Below are 15,292 nucleotides of genomic sequence, written 5' to 3'. Positions count from 1 at the left end.
TACACGTCAACTATGACAGACAAAATGAGATTTTTTTTCTCCAGAAAATCACATTGTAGGATTTTTAATGAATTTATTTGCAAATTATGGTGGAAAATAAGTATTTGGTCAATAACAAAAGTTTCTCAATACTTTGTTATATACCCTTTGTTGGCAATGACACAGGTCAAACGTTTTCTGTAAGTCTTCACAAGGTTTTCACACACTGTTGCTGGTATTTTGGCCCATTCCTCCATGCAGATCTCCTCTAGAGCAGTGATGTTTTGGGGCTGTCGCTGGGCAACACAGACTTTCAACTCCCTCCAAAGATTTTCTATGGGGTTGAGATCTGGAGACTGGCTAGGCCACTCCAGGACCTTGAAATGCTTCTTACGAAGCCACTCCTTCGTTGCCCGGGCGGTGTGTTTGGGATCATTGTCATGCTGAAAGACCCAGCCACGTTTCATCTTCAATGCCCTTGCTGATGGAAGGAGGTTTTCACTCAAAATCTCACGATACATGGCCCCATTCATTCTTTCCTTTACACGGATCAGTCGTCCTGGTCCCTTTGCAGAAAAACAGCCCCAAAGCATGATGTTTCCACCCCCATGCTTCACAGTAGGTATGGTGTTCTTTGGATGCAACTCAGCATTCTTTGTCCTCCAAACACGACGAGTTGAGTTTTTACCAACATTTATATTTTGGTTTCATCTGACCATATGACATTCTCCCAATCCTCTTCTGGATCATCCAAATGCACTCTAGCAAACTTCAGACGGGCCTGGACATGTACTGGCTTAAGCAGGGGGACACGTCTGGCACTGCAGGATTTGAGTCCCTGGCGGCGTAGTGTGTTACTGATGGTAGGCTTTGTTACTTTGGTCCCAGCTCTCTGCAGGTCATTCACTATGTCCCCCCGTGTGGTTCTGGGATTTTTGCTCACCGTTCTTGTGATCATTTTGACCCCACAGGGTGAGATCTTGCGTAGAGCCCCAGATCGAGGGAGATTATCAGTGGTCTTGTATGTCTTCCATTTCCTAATAATTGCTCCCACAGTTGATTTCTTCAAACCAAGCTGCTTACCTATTGCAGATTCAGTCTTCCCAGCCTGGTGCAGGTCTACAATTTTGTTTCTGGTGTCCTTTGACAGCTCTTTGGTCTTGGCCATAGTGGAGTTTGGAGTGTGACTGTTTGAGGTTGTGGACAGGTGTCTTTTATACTGATAACAAGTTCAAACAGGTGCCATTAATACAGGTAACGAGTGGAGGACAGAGGAGCCTCTTAAAGAAGAAGTTACAGGTCTGTGAGAGCCAGAAATCTTGCTTGTTTGTAGTTGACCAAATACTTACTTTCCACCATAATTTGCAAATAAATTCATTAAAAATCCTACAATGTGATTTTCTGGATTTTTTCCCTCATTTTGTCTGTCATATTTGACGTGTACCTATGATGAAAATTACAGGCCTCTATCATCTTTTTAAGTGGGAGAACTTGCACAATTGGTGGCTGACTAAATACTTTTTTCCCCCACTGTATCAGAAATTGTGTAATATAATTATTGTCAATCTAAAATATTTATATTAATATATAATATTTTATTTATCTATACAGTTTATACAGATTTTATACATTTTTGTATATATATTTTTTACATGTAAACAGACCATAGATTTCTACATTTTTGTTTTATTGGAAAGCTGCGAGTGCTATTATATGACACAATATCAGTACTTGCATTTACAACTTGTCTAAGTCCTATCAAAAACTGATTTCAGCGAGTGTATGGCTGTGTATTCACTGCATTTTGGCAGTTAATTTGAAAAATGTATGTAATCATTCCTCTATAACTGGCTGGCTAGCTAGCTAACAAACATAGTGCAGATAAATTCTTCAAATTCATTATTTCACACAATATTTTATCACAGCACTGGCAAACCATGGTTGGTTGACTAACTCCCTGACCACATGACCATTCTAGTATTCCAATTCCTAATTCTATTATTAACGGGAGCTAACATGGCTGCCATAGAATGTTGTAGTGTCATGTAAATGCATCATAATACAGAAACCTCAATGTCAACTCTTTAAACACGTGGCTCTGGATATAGTGCTTTTTGGTATGAAACAAGTGTGTTGGATATGTCGCTTAGCAAAAAAACATATTCTAAAGCACATATAAAGTACATGTTTTAAAAGAACAGCCATAATTCATACACTTAGAAAGGGTACCATGAGCATTCATTTCAGATGACAAAATTCAAATGTGAAAAATTGGCGTTTATCGCCTTTTGGAATCAAATCCTTCATTTGTTCCATCTATACTCAGTTTCCTCTTTCATAGCCGATTACTGAATGTTACATGTGTGTCTCTGTCTGTCTGACAGACGAACGACCCGGTCACCAACATCTGCCAGGCAGCAGACAAGCAGCTATTCACCCTGGTGGAGTGGGCCAAAAGGATCCCCCACTTCTCTGAGCTACCCCTGGACGACCAGGTCATCTTATTACGAGCAGGTAGGCTACAGCTCACACACCAGGTCACCATGCATGTTCACTTACCATAGTGCTTTACTTGTGGTGGTAGAACAGTATGTTTGCACAGAGCTGTTTCATTAACATCTACACCCATTGACACTATTACACATACACACACTCACCCCTCTGGACAAGTAGGTTGTTCTAGTCACAATCCAAGTTAAACTCACCAGTTAACCACAGTGTATTTGTCTCTCTCTCTGTCAGGCTGGAATGAGCTGCTCATCGCCTCGTTCTCCCATCGCTCTGTGACAGTGAAGGATGGGATCCTCCTGGCTACGGGCCTCCACGTCCACCGCAGCAGCGCCCACAGCGCAGGAGTGGGCTCCATCTTTGACAGGTCTGAGAAAAATACCTTTGTCAACAGTATTACTCCTTGACCTTTGGAATATGGATACAATAGACTGTAATGCATAGCCAACACTATACCTTTATATTCTGTAACACAGTTAGAAATGTAGCCCTGGTATTTCTACAGCAGTAGAAATGTCTATATTGATAGTTTGTTGAGCGTCTATAGATGGATTGACCAAATAAAGTGTTACCGTGTTTTTTCCTGATGACATGGTCTTTTCTTGCTGTGTTGTGGCCTCCAGAGTGCTGACGGAGCTGGTGTCTAAGATGAAAGACATGCAGATGGACAAGACTGAGCTGGGCTGCCTCAGAGCCATCGTCCTCTTCAACCCAGGTAACTGAAGAGGAGGATGGTCATCCTCATTCATTTGAGCATTAAAGATTGTCATCCAATAAGCCAATTCGTTTTTTCAACATCATTTCAACTTTTTAAGTCACCAGCCAACATTTATTACAAACACATTACAAACATGCTGCAGGAATATATACAGTATTTTACATAGACTGTGTACACAAGAGTAAGTTCCTGTCTATGAATGTTCTTTGCTTCCAGATGCCAAGGGCCTGTCTAATCCTACAGAGGTGGAGGCCCTGAGAGAAAAGGTGTACGCCTCACTGGAGTCCTACACTAAACACAGATATCCAGATCAGCCTGGCAGGTCAGTCTAACACTGTCACACTAGCCCTCAGTCTCACACGATGTCAGCTTATTTTAGTCTCTGTTCGTTTCACACTCTATCATACACACTAATGTCCAGTCATTCAACAGTCTTGCGTGTCTCACTCAAAGGCTCTTCCTATGATCCTGTAGCTGTTGAAAGCACAGGAGGTTTGTGGCACCTTAATTGGGGAGGACGGGCTCGTGGTAATGACTGGAGCGGAATAGGTGGAATGGTATCAAATAGATCAAACACATGGTATTCAGGTGTTTGATGTCATTACATTTGCTCCGTTCAGGCCATTATAATGAGCCGTTCTCCCCTCAGGTAACTAGATAGAGGCTCTAATTTCTTCATATTCCTTCTCCACTTTAAGACTTTAAGATGATATGTCATAATTCATCTTTATGGTTTGTGTATACCATTAAAAATCATGAATAAGCTCTAAAATGACACTCCAGACTAGAGTAATCAACCCTCCCTTCTCTCTTTTCTCTCCTCTCCCGGTCAGATTTGCCAAGCTGCTGCTGCGTCTGCCTGCACTGCGCTCCATCGGCCTCAAGTGTCTGGAGCACCTCTTCTTCTTCAAGCTGATAGGGGACACGCCCATAGACACCTTCCTCATGGAAATGCTCGAAGCGCCGCACCAGATCACATGACACGAGTCGTACCCATTGTAAATACCCCCTGAACCCAATTCCCAGATCCCCTAGCCCTACCCCGGAGTACAACTGCTATGAAGTCAAACTTGAGAGTTCTTAACTTGCATATTTTGTACCAAGCACAATTAATAATGTGAAATTAAAAAGTTTATATTGGTATTTTAAGAAAATGCAACACTGTCAAAGGTGAATTTTAAAGAGGATTTTTTTGTAAATAGAAGAGTATTAATTATCAGATCTAGCAACAACTGAATGCAACATGAAGTCTTATTTTATTCAGTGATCAATAGTATGAAATACAATGTCACTAGCATAGAATATCTGTGGAAATAAAAAAAGACAACTTTGAACATGATGTCTGGTCAAGTCATTGTGCCTTGTCTTCAACGTTTATTTTTAACCTCAATTTAATTTTATTTGAATTGCAGTTAGAAAAGAGGACACAACTAAATAACTCACATTCTATACATTCAATACATGTGTAGGAGAGAAGAATCCCAGCAGAGTTTATGAACAGAACCTCACCCTTCAAATAATCCAGATGTCAGTTTTTTATGCTATACACTTTTAATAAACTCAATGGTATGTGGTAACATAATGTTTGGCGTCGTAATCTCCTTTGCATTTGTGAAGTAACCTATCAAAAGAGAGCACAAGCAATGTTGGAAAGCATGAGTATGGGAAATGCGTGGAAGTCCCAAACAGTAGTAACACATGAAACCCCAGTTGATTTTATAATGCCGGTGGACCAACCAACAGCTCTCCTACTTGCCATACCTCCCTTTGTGTTTCATTAGTGAAACTGGAAAATACTAGCTAATTATTCTCTTGAAATTAGAGAGGTGTCTCATAAACAGTCTGGGTTACACACAAAGTAATGACACGTGTGTATCGCTAACTACTGCTCTCGTAAGTTACAACATGCAAAGTACATAATCACAACAACATTCCTCATCTCCTTTGTTTCATAAGTAGACTACAGTACATAAGGCACAATCATTAGTATTTTTATATATTTCAAAGGGCCTAGTGAAATACTTCATTCATTTTAAAGACTCTTATCCAGAGCGACTTACAGGAGCAATTAGGGTTAAGTGCCATGCTCAAGTGTACATCGGCAGATTTTTCACCAAGTCAGCTCGGGGATTCGAACCAGCAACCTTTCAGTTACTAGCCAAACAGTCTTAACCGCTAGGCCATCTGCCACCCATACAGAAACAAGAGTTCCCTCTGCATTATAACTACTGATCTAAGACTAGTTTATTGATCATCATTTCCAAATGCCAGCCATCTTCTTTAGATAGGACCATTTTGCTGACCTTTGTCACATGGAAATAGGCTATAATCTGGGTCCCAAAGTTTTTCATGGTTGTGTCACGAGGTCAGGAAAAACGTATGGCCCACAAGCAAGGCAGACCGGCCACACTGAATGGTGCTGTAAAGTATAGCAGCTAGGTAATTCAGATTGACAGGAACCAGGGGCTGAGCCTGTGACCTTCCCATCACCCACCACTGTGAGTCCAGTCCAGAGGCAGACAGAGACAGACGTCATGACTTGCCAGCCAGTGTTCCTGTGTTCCTGTGGTCTGGAGGCTGAACAGACTGAAACTCTGGGACAACTGTAGGCAGGCAGCAGGATAGTATCGCCTAATAAGCCCTCCAACACACAGCTCCTACAGACCACCTTTTACAAGACTCTGAATTGCTTCTGTTTTTTTTTAACCTATATTTTGACAGGGAGTCAATGCTGAGACCAAGGTCTCTTTTCCAGATGAGCCCTGTATAGCACCACAATACACATACAAATACAATACACACATTCAACTACACATTCATATACACAACAATACATGACAAGCAAAACACAATCATAAAAAACAGACACATTCTTCAGTAAAAAAGGTCCCCAAACAACCATCTGAAATGCCCTAGAGCAGCGGTGTCAAACTCATTTTAGCTCAGGGGCCACATGGAGGAAAATCTATTCCCAAGTGGGCCGGACCGGAAAAATCATGGTATATATAACTTAAAAACAACAACTTCAGATTGTTTTCTTTGTTTTAATACGATCAACATACAACATAAAGCTGGAGCCTGAGGACAGTGTGTCCAAAATAGTACAAGCACAACATCACTATTAATCATAAAACACGTCAAGTTTATTTGAAAATTCTAAAGAAAAAGAACACACAAACACACAATGCCTCAGTGATTAACAGAACTGTTTCACAGATCACAGAACTATATCAGGGTGTCATTTCTCAGGCAGAAATGTAGATAAAAATAATGAAATCCTGTTCCCCAAACAAGTGCAAGAACCACAGAGTCAAGAATAGGTTAAATATACAAATAAAATAAAATCTATTAAAAACAATAGCACATCAACATAAAAACATATAAACATAAAGCTGGAGCCTGAGGACAGTGTCTAAAAGCACAACATCACTATTAATCATAAAACACCTTAAGTTATTTGAAAGTTCTGAGGACAAAGAACACACAAACACACAATGCCTCAGTGATTCACAGAAGTATATCACAGATCACAGAACTATATCAGGGTGTCATTTCTCAGGCAGAAATGTAGATACAAATAATGAAATCCTGTTCCCCAAACAAGTGCAAGAACCACAGAGTCAAGAATAGGTTAAATATACAAATACAATAAAATCAATTAAAAACAATAGCACATCAACATAAAAACATATAAACATAAAGCTGGAGCCTGAGGACAGTGTCCAAAAGCACAACATCACTATTAATCATAAAACACCTCAAGTTATTTGAAAGTTCTGAGGACAAAGAACACACAAACACACAATGCCTCAGTGATTCACAGAAGTATATCACAGATCACAGAACTTTATCAGGGTGTCATTTCTCAGGCAGAAATGTAGATAAAAATAATGAAATCCTGTTCCCCAAACAAGTGCAAGAACCACAGAGTCAAGAATAGGTTAAATATACAAATAAAATAAAATCAATTAAAAACAATAGCACATCAACATAAAAACATATAAACATAAATCTGAAAGCGTTGCTCAAACTCCCGTAACAGTCCCGTTATTTTATCTTTGAACCGCTTCATGTCTGCCACATGTTGGGTCGCGCACACATTTTTCAGACAGGGGAAGTGAGCTGCATCACCACCGGCAAGTTGCGTCTCCCACAATGACAGCTTCAACTTGAAAGAACGTATGCTGTCATAATACTGCGTGACAACTTTGTTGCGCCATTGCAGCTGTTTGTTCAAGTTATTCAGGTGCTCTGTAACATCCACCATAAATGCAAGGTCCTGCATCCATTCTGCGGAATGAAATTCTAACACTGGTTTGCCCTTTTCTTCCATGAACTGTTCAATTTCTTCTCGTAAATCAAAGAAACGCCTCAGCACAGCACCTCGGCTTAACCATCTTACCTCAGTGTGGTATGGCAGGCCATAGATGTGGTCTTTCTCTCTGAGAAGGCTGTCAAACTGACGGTGATTCAGGCTTCTGGATCGGATGAAATTAACAGTTTGGATGACCACCTTCATGACGTTATCCATCTTTAATGACTTGCAACACAAAGCCTCCTGGTGCAAAATACAGTGAAAAGTAAAAAAATCACGTCCTCCATTTGCAGATTGCACTTTCTCTCTGAACTTTGTCACAACGCCTGCTTTTTTCCCGATCATTGAGGGCGCACCATCTGTAGCCAGGCTGACAGCGCAGGACCAGTCCACTCCGACCCTGTCCAGCGCGCCGACGAGTGCGGTAAAAATATCAGCTGCTGTCGTTGTATCTGTCATCGGCACCAACTCCACGAACTCCTCGGTGACGGTCAATGTGTCATCAACTCCGCGGATGAAAATGGCCAGTTGTGCAACATCTGTAATGTCCGTGCTTTCATCAATTGCAACCAAAAACGCAATAAATGACTTTACTTTTTGCTTCAACTGGCTGTCCAAATCCACTGAAAGATCGGAAATCCTGTCTGCAACTGTGTTTCTTGTCAGGCTGATATTTGCAAAAGCCTGCCGCTTTTCAGGGCACACAATCTCCGCTGCCTTCATCATGCATGTTTTTACAAATTCACCCTCACTAAATGGTTTTGAAGCCACTGCGATTTCATTAGCAATGAGGTAGCTAGCTTTCACTGCAGCGTCACTGATGTCTCGGCTGTGAGTAAACACAGACTGCTGTTTCTTCAGACCCGCCAACAGTTCATTCACCTTCTCTCATCTCCGCTGTCCTTGAAAGTTGTCATATTTGTCGGCATGAAGACTCACATAGTGGCGACGAAGGTTATATTCTTTCAGCACTGCAACATGCTCTGAACACACCAAACATACAGCTTTCCCATTCAATTCCCGTGAATAAATAGGATGACCATTTTTCTTGGAACACTCTGCGTCCACTTTTCTCTTTTTGACAGAGACATATTGGGGCAATGAGGGTGCCAAAGCACATAATGTTAAAAGTAGAAGCCGTAATAAATATCGCGGGCAAAACAAAGTAGCTCATTGGCTGCACGTGCTTGACCTACTTGCTCTGCCCCGGTATAAACAGTTTGCTTGCTTAACACAATTGCTATTGCGCCATCCAGTGGACGCAATTGGACCAGCAGTTTATTTTATTGAAAAATGGCAGCGCATTTTTATACTTTACAATTTTTTTTGACACCCCTGCCCTAGAGGCACCTGAAATGCCCTAGAGGCACCTGAAATGCCCTAGAGGCACAAATTCCTCCAATTTTAAAGTGCATTGTAGATCATTCCATACGCAAGGCGCAAGGAAACCAAAGGCTGATCTATCTGACTCTCTAGACACCAAAGGAGTCTCCAGAGTTAACCAACCCTGTGAACAGGTTTGATAACTATTCATTTTAAATCTTAACAGTGATGTTAGGTAAGTCAGAAGTTTGTGGAGCAGGGCTTTGTAAACAAAATAAGCGTAATGGTGTGATCTACGTGACTTCAAAGAGGTCCAGCCAACCTTTTGGTAAAGAATACAGTGATGAATAATAAAACTGTCTCCTGTGATAAAACTAAAGGCGCTCCAAAAAACGACAGCTGCACTTCAATAACTAGTATCACCATAATCAAGAACAGGTAGAAAGGTTGACTGCACAATCGGCTTCCTGCTGACTAGAGAGAGACAAGATCTTTTAAAAAACTACAAAAATCAAAGAACTTTTAAATGTTGACAGAATTGAGAGAGAATCTGGGGTTACAGAGCAGGGAATCAGTCCCTTTGAGGTCATCAACCTTCTGTAGCATTCAACGTCTTCCATATGTTAACCTGCCCTTGTTGGGTCTAGACTTACAGTGGGGAGAACAAGTATTTGATACACTGACAATTTTGCAGGTTTTCCTACTAACAAAGCATGTAGAGGTCTGTACTTTTTTATCATAGTTCAACTGTGAGAGACAGAATCTAAAACAAAAATACCAGAAAATCACATTGTATGATTTTTAAGTAATTCATTTGCATTTTATTGCATGACATAAGTATTTGATACATCAGAAAAGCAGAACTTTATATTTGGTACAGAAACCTTTGTTTGCAATTACAGAGATCATACGTTTCCTCTAGGTCTTGACGAGGTTTGCACACACTGCAGCAGGGATTTTGGCCCACTCCTCCATACAGACCTTCTCCAGATCCTGTCACAAGCTGGGCTTGAACTCCGGTCTCAGATGTGGAGAGCTGGGGGTAATACCCCTTAGCCACAGAGGAGGTGTAGTAGGACCCAAATGAAACACCCAAGGCAATACTCCAGGCAAGTAGATTTAATGTAAAAACAAAAGTTCTTAGCACTTCAAAAATAGTCCAACAAAAGTTCTTCTCAGAAAGAGGTATACTAACAAAACAGGAGGCAAAACAAAATAACTCCACGAGGGGAGAAAAACAAACCAAAGATAACTTAGAAAACCTTACTTGGAAAGACACGGTGGAACAAAGCAGGAGACACATAGCCAGGACTCAATAACCAAGTGAGAAACAAGGGGAAAACACACAGCTAAAATACACAAGGGGAAACAAGGCACAGGTGACCTGGATCAAACTAATTAGGACACACGAGGAAGAACTAAGGCAGAGGGGGAACACAGATGACCTCTAGAGGCCCGGAGACAAACAGGAGGCAGGAAGCTGACAGGACCCCCTCCTCTAGGAACGACTCCTGACGTTCCTTCCAGAACACCCCGGCCCCAGGGTGCGAAAATCTCGGATCAAACCTGGGTCCAGGATGTCCCTGGCTGGAACCCAGGAGCGCTCCTCTGGCCCGTAGCCCTCCCAGTCCACCAGATACTGCAGAGAGTTCTGGACCCTCCGGGAGTCCAGTATCCGGCGGACTGTGTAGGCTGGCTGGCCGTCAATGATCCTGGGAGGTGGCGGGGGTCTGCGTGGGGGGGGCAAAAGGAGAAGACAAGACAGGTTTAAGGAGTGAAACATGGAAAGTGGGGTTAACTCTAAGGGAGCGAGGCAGAACCAAACGATACGAAACAGGGTTAACCTTTCTAGCAATGCGGAAAGGGCCGATGTATCTCTGGGAAAGCTTCCTGGATTCGACCCGGAGGGGCAGGTTCTTAGTGGCCAACCAAACTCTTTGACCAGCTCGGAAACTAGGGGCCGTCCGGCGGTGTCGATTAGCCTGACTTTGGTATCTCTGGGAGGTCCGAAGGAGGATACACCTGGCCTTCTTCCAGGTCCGCCTACAGCGTTGGACAAAGCGCTGGGCCGAGGGAACACCAACTTGCGCCTCTTCCTCTGGAAATAATGGAGGGTTGTAACCGAACTGGCATTCGAAGGGGGGACAATCCGGTGGCTGAAGACTGGAGGGTGTTGTGGGCATATTCAGCCCAAATGATATAGGTGGCCCAAGACGTGGGATTACTGGCCGCCATACACCGCAGGGTGGTCTCCAGATCCTGATTAATCCGTTCCGTTTGGCCATTAGACTCTGGATGGAACCCCGACGATAGGCTGGCTGTGGCCCCAATAAGCCTGCAGAAGGCCCCCCAAAACCGGGACGAGAATTGGGGACCTCGGTCAGAGACCACGTCCAGGGGAATGCCAAATATCCGGAAGACATGGTTCATGAGGAGCTCAGCAGTCTCCTTAGCCGAGGGCAGCTTGGGCAGGGGAATAAACCGGGCAGCCTTAGAGAACCGGTCAACGATCACTAGGATGACGGTGTTGCCCTGGGATGGAGGAAGTCCCGTAACAAAGTCCAGAGAAAGGTGTGACCATGGCCTTCGAGGAATAGGTAAGGGATGGAGCAGTCCCTGGGGTCGCTGGCGTGCCGACTTTCCCTGGTTGCACACCGGGCAGGCCTCAACATAGACCTGCACGTCCTTCCTGATGGACGGCCACCAAAACCGCCGTCGGAGGAATTCCAGTGTGCGAGCACTGCCTGGATGGCATGTCAAGGGCGACTCATGACCCCACTGCAAGACGCGGGCCCGAACAGAGAGAGGAACGTACAGGCGACCGGGCAGGACCACCGCCCGGATCGGGCTCCTGGACAAGGGCTTCTCGTACCCCTCTTTCTAGTTCCCACTGAAGAGGTGCGACGATCCTAGACCTCGGAATAATCGATGCCAAGGGCTTCTCTTGTACCTCGGGAGAATAGGCTCGAGACAGGGCATCCGGCTTGACGTTCTTGGTGCCAGGTCGGTAAGACAGGAGGAACTGGAATCGATTAAAGAAAAGGGACCATCGTGCTTGCCGAGGGTTCATCCGCTTAGCCTGTTGGAGATATTCCAGGTTCTTGTGGTCTGTGAGAACCTGGAACGGGTGCTGAGCCCCCTCAAGCCAATGGCGCCACTCTTCCAAGGCCAGTTTTACTGCAAGTAACTCTAGATCCCCCACGTGGTAGTTGCGCTCGGCCTCAGACAGGCGGCGAGACATGAAGGCACAAGGGTGTAATCTCCCATCCTCACCCCTCTGTGACAGGACGGCTCCCACCCCCACCTCTGAGGCGTCCACCTCCACCACGAAAGGTCTTTCTGGGTCAGGAGTCACCAGAATCGGAGCAGACGTGAAGCGGCGCTTGAGATCCTCGAAGGCCCCTGCTGCTTCCGGACCCCAGTGAATCTTGGTCCCTCCTCCCTTGGTAAGCGTCGTCAAGGGGGCTACCACCGAGCTGAAATTCTTGATGAACTTCCGATAGAAGTTAGAAAAGCCAATGAACCGTTGAACCTCCTTGACCGTGGCAGGTGTGGGCCAGCTGCGGACCGCTTCGACCTTCTTGGGATCCATCTCTAGGTGCCCGGGAGTGACAATAAACCCGAGAAACTGAGTCTGAGAAACATGAAATTCACACTTCTCAGGTTTAACGTAGAGGTGATTGTCCAGGAGCCTCTGGAGAACCCGGCTAACATGCCCCTCATGCTCCTTCAGTGACCTCGAGAAGATGAGGATATCGTCCAGGTACACGAAGACGAACAGATTAAGCATATCCCGGAGAACATCATTAATCAGGGCTTGGAATACTGCGGGGGCATTGGTGAGCCCGAACGGCATCACCCGATATTCATAGTGCCCCGTGGGCGTGTTGAACGCCGTCTTCCATTCGTCACCTTGCCGGATCCGCACGAGATGGTAAGCATTGCGGAGATCCAGTTTAGTAAAAATGGAAGCCCCTTGAAGCAGCTCAAAAGCAGTGGCCATGAGAGGAAGAGGGTATCGATTCCGAACCGTGATCTTGTTGAGTCCCCGGTAATCAATACAAGGCCTAAGGCCCCCGTCCTTCTTTTCAACAAAAAGAAGCCCGCCCCAGCCGGGGAAGTAGAGACATGGATGAGGCCAGCTGCCAAGGACTCCTTAATGTAGGTGTCCATAGCGGCGTGCTCGGGGGAGGACAAGGAAAAGATCCGACCTCTAGGAGGGCAGCACCCAGGGAGTAGATCAATGGCACAGTCATACGTGCGATGAGGCGGTAAGGAAGTAGCCCGGGCCTTGCTGAACACAGCCTTGAACCGATGGTAAACACTGGGGACTAGGGAGATGTCAACAGACTCTTGAAACTGGGTACTAGGGGCTGAGGAACTCTGAAGCATACAGGTGAGTTGGCAAGTGGGACCCCAGCTTAGAATGGTGCCAGTAGACCAGTCGATCTGGGGATTATGTCTGCATAGCCAAGGGTGACCCAGGATTATAGGATACTCGAGAGAGTCAATGAGATAGAAGGTTTCCTCCTGCTGGTGTTGAGAGATGGTAAGTCGCAAGGACTGAGTCGCCTCTGTAACCTTTCCTGGTTCCAGAGGTCTGCCATCTAAGGCTGTAACTGCCTGGGGATGAGGAAGTAGTTGGGTAGGGATCTTAAGTTCCTTAGCCAAGGTTACATCCAGGAAATCACCTGCGGCACCGGAATCGATCATAGCCTGGACCCGATGCTGGTGGCCCTCCCAGGACAGAGTGGCTGGAATAGCCAGGACAGCGTTAGTAGGAGGAGCTCTAATTCTCCCCATCACAGCCCTCCTGTAGCTGGGCGGGGACTGCCGTTTCCCGAAAGCTCGGGGCAAGTGGAGCGGAAGTGGCCGGCAACCCCGCAGTAGAGGCACCGACGCTCCCTCATGCGACGTTCCCTTTCGTTGGGAGAAAGCCTGGAACGGCCTAACTGCATGCTCTCCGGGGAATCCTGGAGCAGTTCAGGAGCCGGGGAAGCTCTGAATGACGGAGTCCAAACAGGAGAAACAGAGCTGCTCCGAGGAACTTGGGACTGAGACACCTGGCGGCGAGCCGTTCTCCGCTCTCTTAGACGATTGTCCAGGCGGATGGCCAAGGCTATGAGGGACTCGAGATCTCCAGCTGGTTCTCGGGTGGCTAACTCATCTTGAAGGGGCTCAGATAACCCTCCCTGAAAGCAGACCCTCAGCGCTTCATCATTCCATCCGCTCCTTGCTGCTATGGTCCGAAAATCAATGGCGAAATCTGCCGTGCTTCGGGGGCCCTGACGGAGAGACAGTAGGCGCTTGGAAGCCTCCCGCCCACTGACAGGATGATCGAACACCCGCTTGAACTCTTCTACAAATGCAGCGTGGGAGTCACAACAGGCCTCCTGGGACTGCCACACCGCAGAGGCCCAGGCGAGCGCCTTGTCTGAAAGAAGGGTAATGATGTAGGCAATCTTGGAACGGTCTGTGGGAAAACTTGAGGGTTGGAGCTCGAAGGTGAGGGAGCATTGGGTGAGGAAACCCTGGCAAGAGCTTGGATCCCCAGAAAAGGGCTTGGGAGGTGGTAGTCGGGGCTCCGCCAACCGAGAAGGCCTGTCGTCACTGGGAGGTGACCTGGGGGAAGGGAGAGGACCAAGGAGGCGTTCAAAGAGCTGGTGAAGGGAACTCATCATTTTGGCCAGGAGTTGAGAATGTCTAGCCATCAGCTCCTCTTGTCGGCTGAGAACGGCTTCATGGCGCTGGAAAGAAGCCTCATGTCGAGTGATCACCGCCAACAGGTCCTGGGAACTGAGTGTTTCTGGGTCCATGATGACTTGGTTATTCTGTCACAAGCTGGGCTTGAACTCCGGTCTCAGATGTGGAGAGCTGGGGGTAATACCCCTTAGCCACAGAGGAGGTGTAGTAGGACCCAAATGAAACACCCAAGGCAATACTCCAGGCAAGTAGATTTAATGTAAAAACAAAAGTTCTTAGCACTTCAAAAATAGTCCAACAAAAGTTCTTCTCAGAAAGAGGTATACTAACAAAACAGGAGGCAAAACAAAATAACTCCACGAGGGGAGAAAAACAAACCAAAGATAACTTAGAAAACCTTACTTGGAAAGACACGGTGGAACAAAGCAGGAGACACATAGCCAGGACTCAATAACCAAGTGAGAAACAAGGGGAAAACACACAGCTAAAATACACAAGGGGAAACAAGGCACAGGTGACCTGGATCAAACTAATTAGGACACACGAGGAAGAACTAAGGCAGAGGGGAACACAGATGACCTCTAGAGGCCCGGAGACAAACAGGAGGCAGGAAGCTGACAGATCCTTCAGGTTTCGGGGCTGTCGCTGGGCAATACGGACTTTCAGCTCCCTCCAAAAATGTTCTATTGGGTTCAGGTCTGGAGACTGGCTAGGCCACTCCAGGACCTTGAGATGCTTCTTACGGA

General features: G+C 45.6%; 1 protein-coding gene across 3 annotated transcripts in view; it reads left to right on the top strand.

Moving 5' to 3' along the window:
- The window catches only part of LOC121535092 (retinoic acid receptor RXR-gamma-A), a 56,558-nt gene extending 52,019 nt beyond the window's left edge, over positions 1-4,539 (top strand). For 2 of the 3 annotated variants that reach the window (XM_041841803.2, XM_041841801.2), the window contains exons 6-10: positions 2,364-2,493; positions 2,722-2,854; positions 3,111-3,202; positions 3,422-3,527; positions 4,039-4,539. In XM_041841803.2, coding sequence (XP_041697737.1) covers positions 2,364-2,493; positions 2,722-2,854; positions 3,111-3,202; positions 3,422-3,527; positions 4,039-4,186 — 609 coding nt within the window. In that variant the 3' untranslated portion in view covers positions 4,187-4,539. The remainder of the gene's footprint in view (positions 1-2,363; positions 2,494-2,721; positions 2,855-3,110; positions 3,203-3,421; positions 3,528-4,038) is intronic. The other variant, XM_041841802.2, reaches the window with a different exon arrangement.
- Positions 4,540-15,292: the final 10,753 nt, after the last annotated feature.

Source organism: Coregonus clupeaformis, chromosome 21, assembly GCF_020615455.1.
Source record: "Coregonus clupeaformis isolate EN_2021a chromosome 21, ASM2061545v1, whole genome shotgun sequence".
In the NCBI taxonomy this organism is placed as follows: Eukaryota; Metazoa; Chordata; class Actinopteri; order Salmoniformes; family Salmonidae; genus Coregonus; species Coregonus clupeaformis.
Note: the sequence above shows the minus strand (reverse complement) of the source record. Positions and strands in the feature narration are given on the sequence as shown.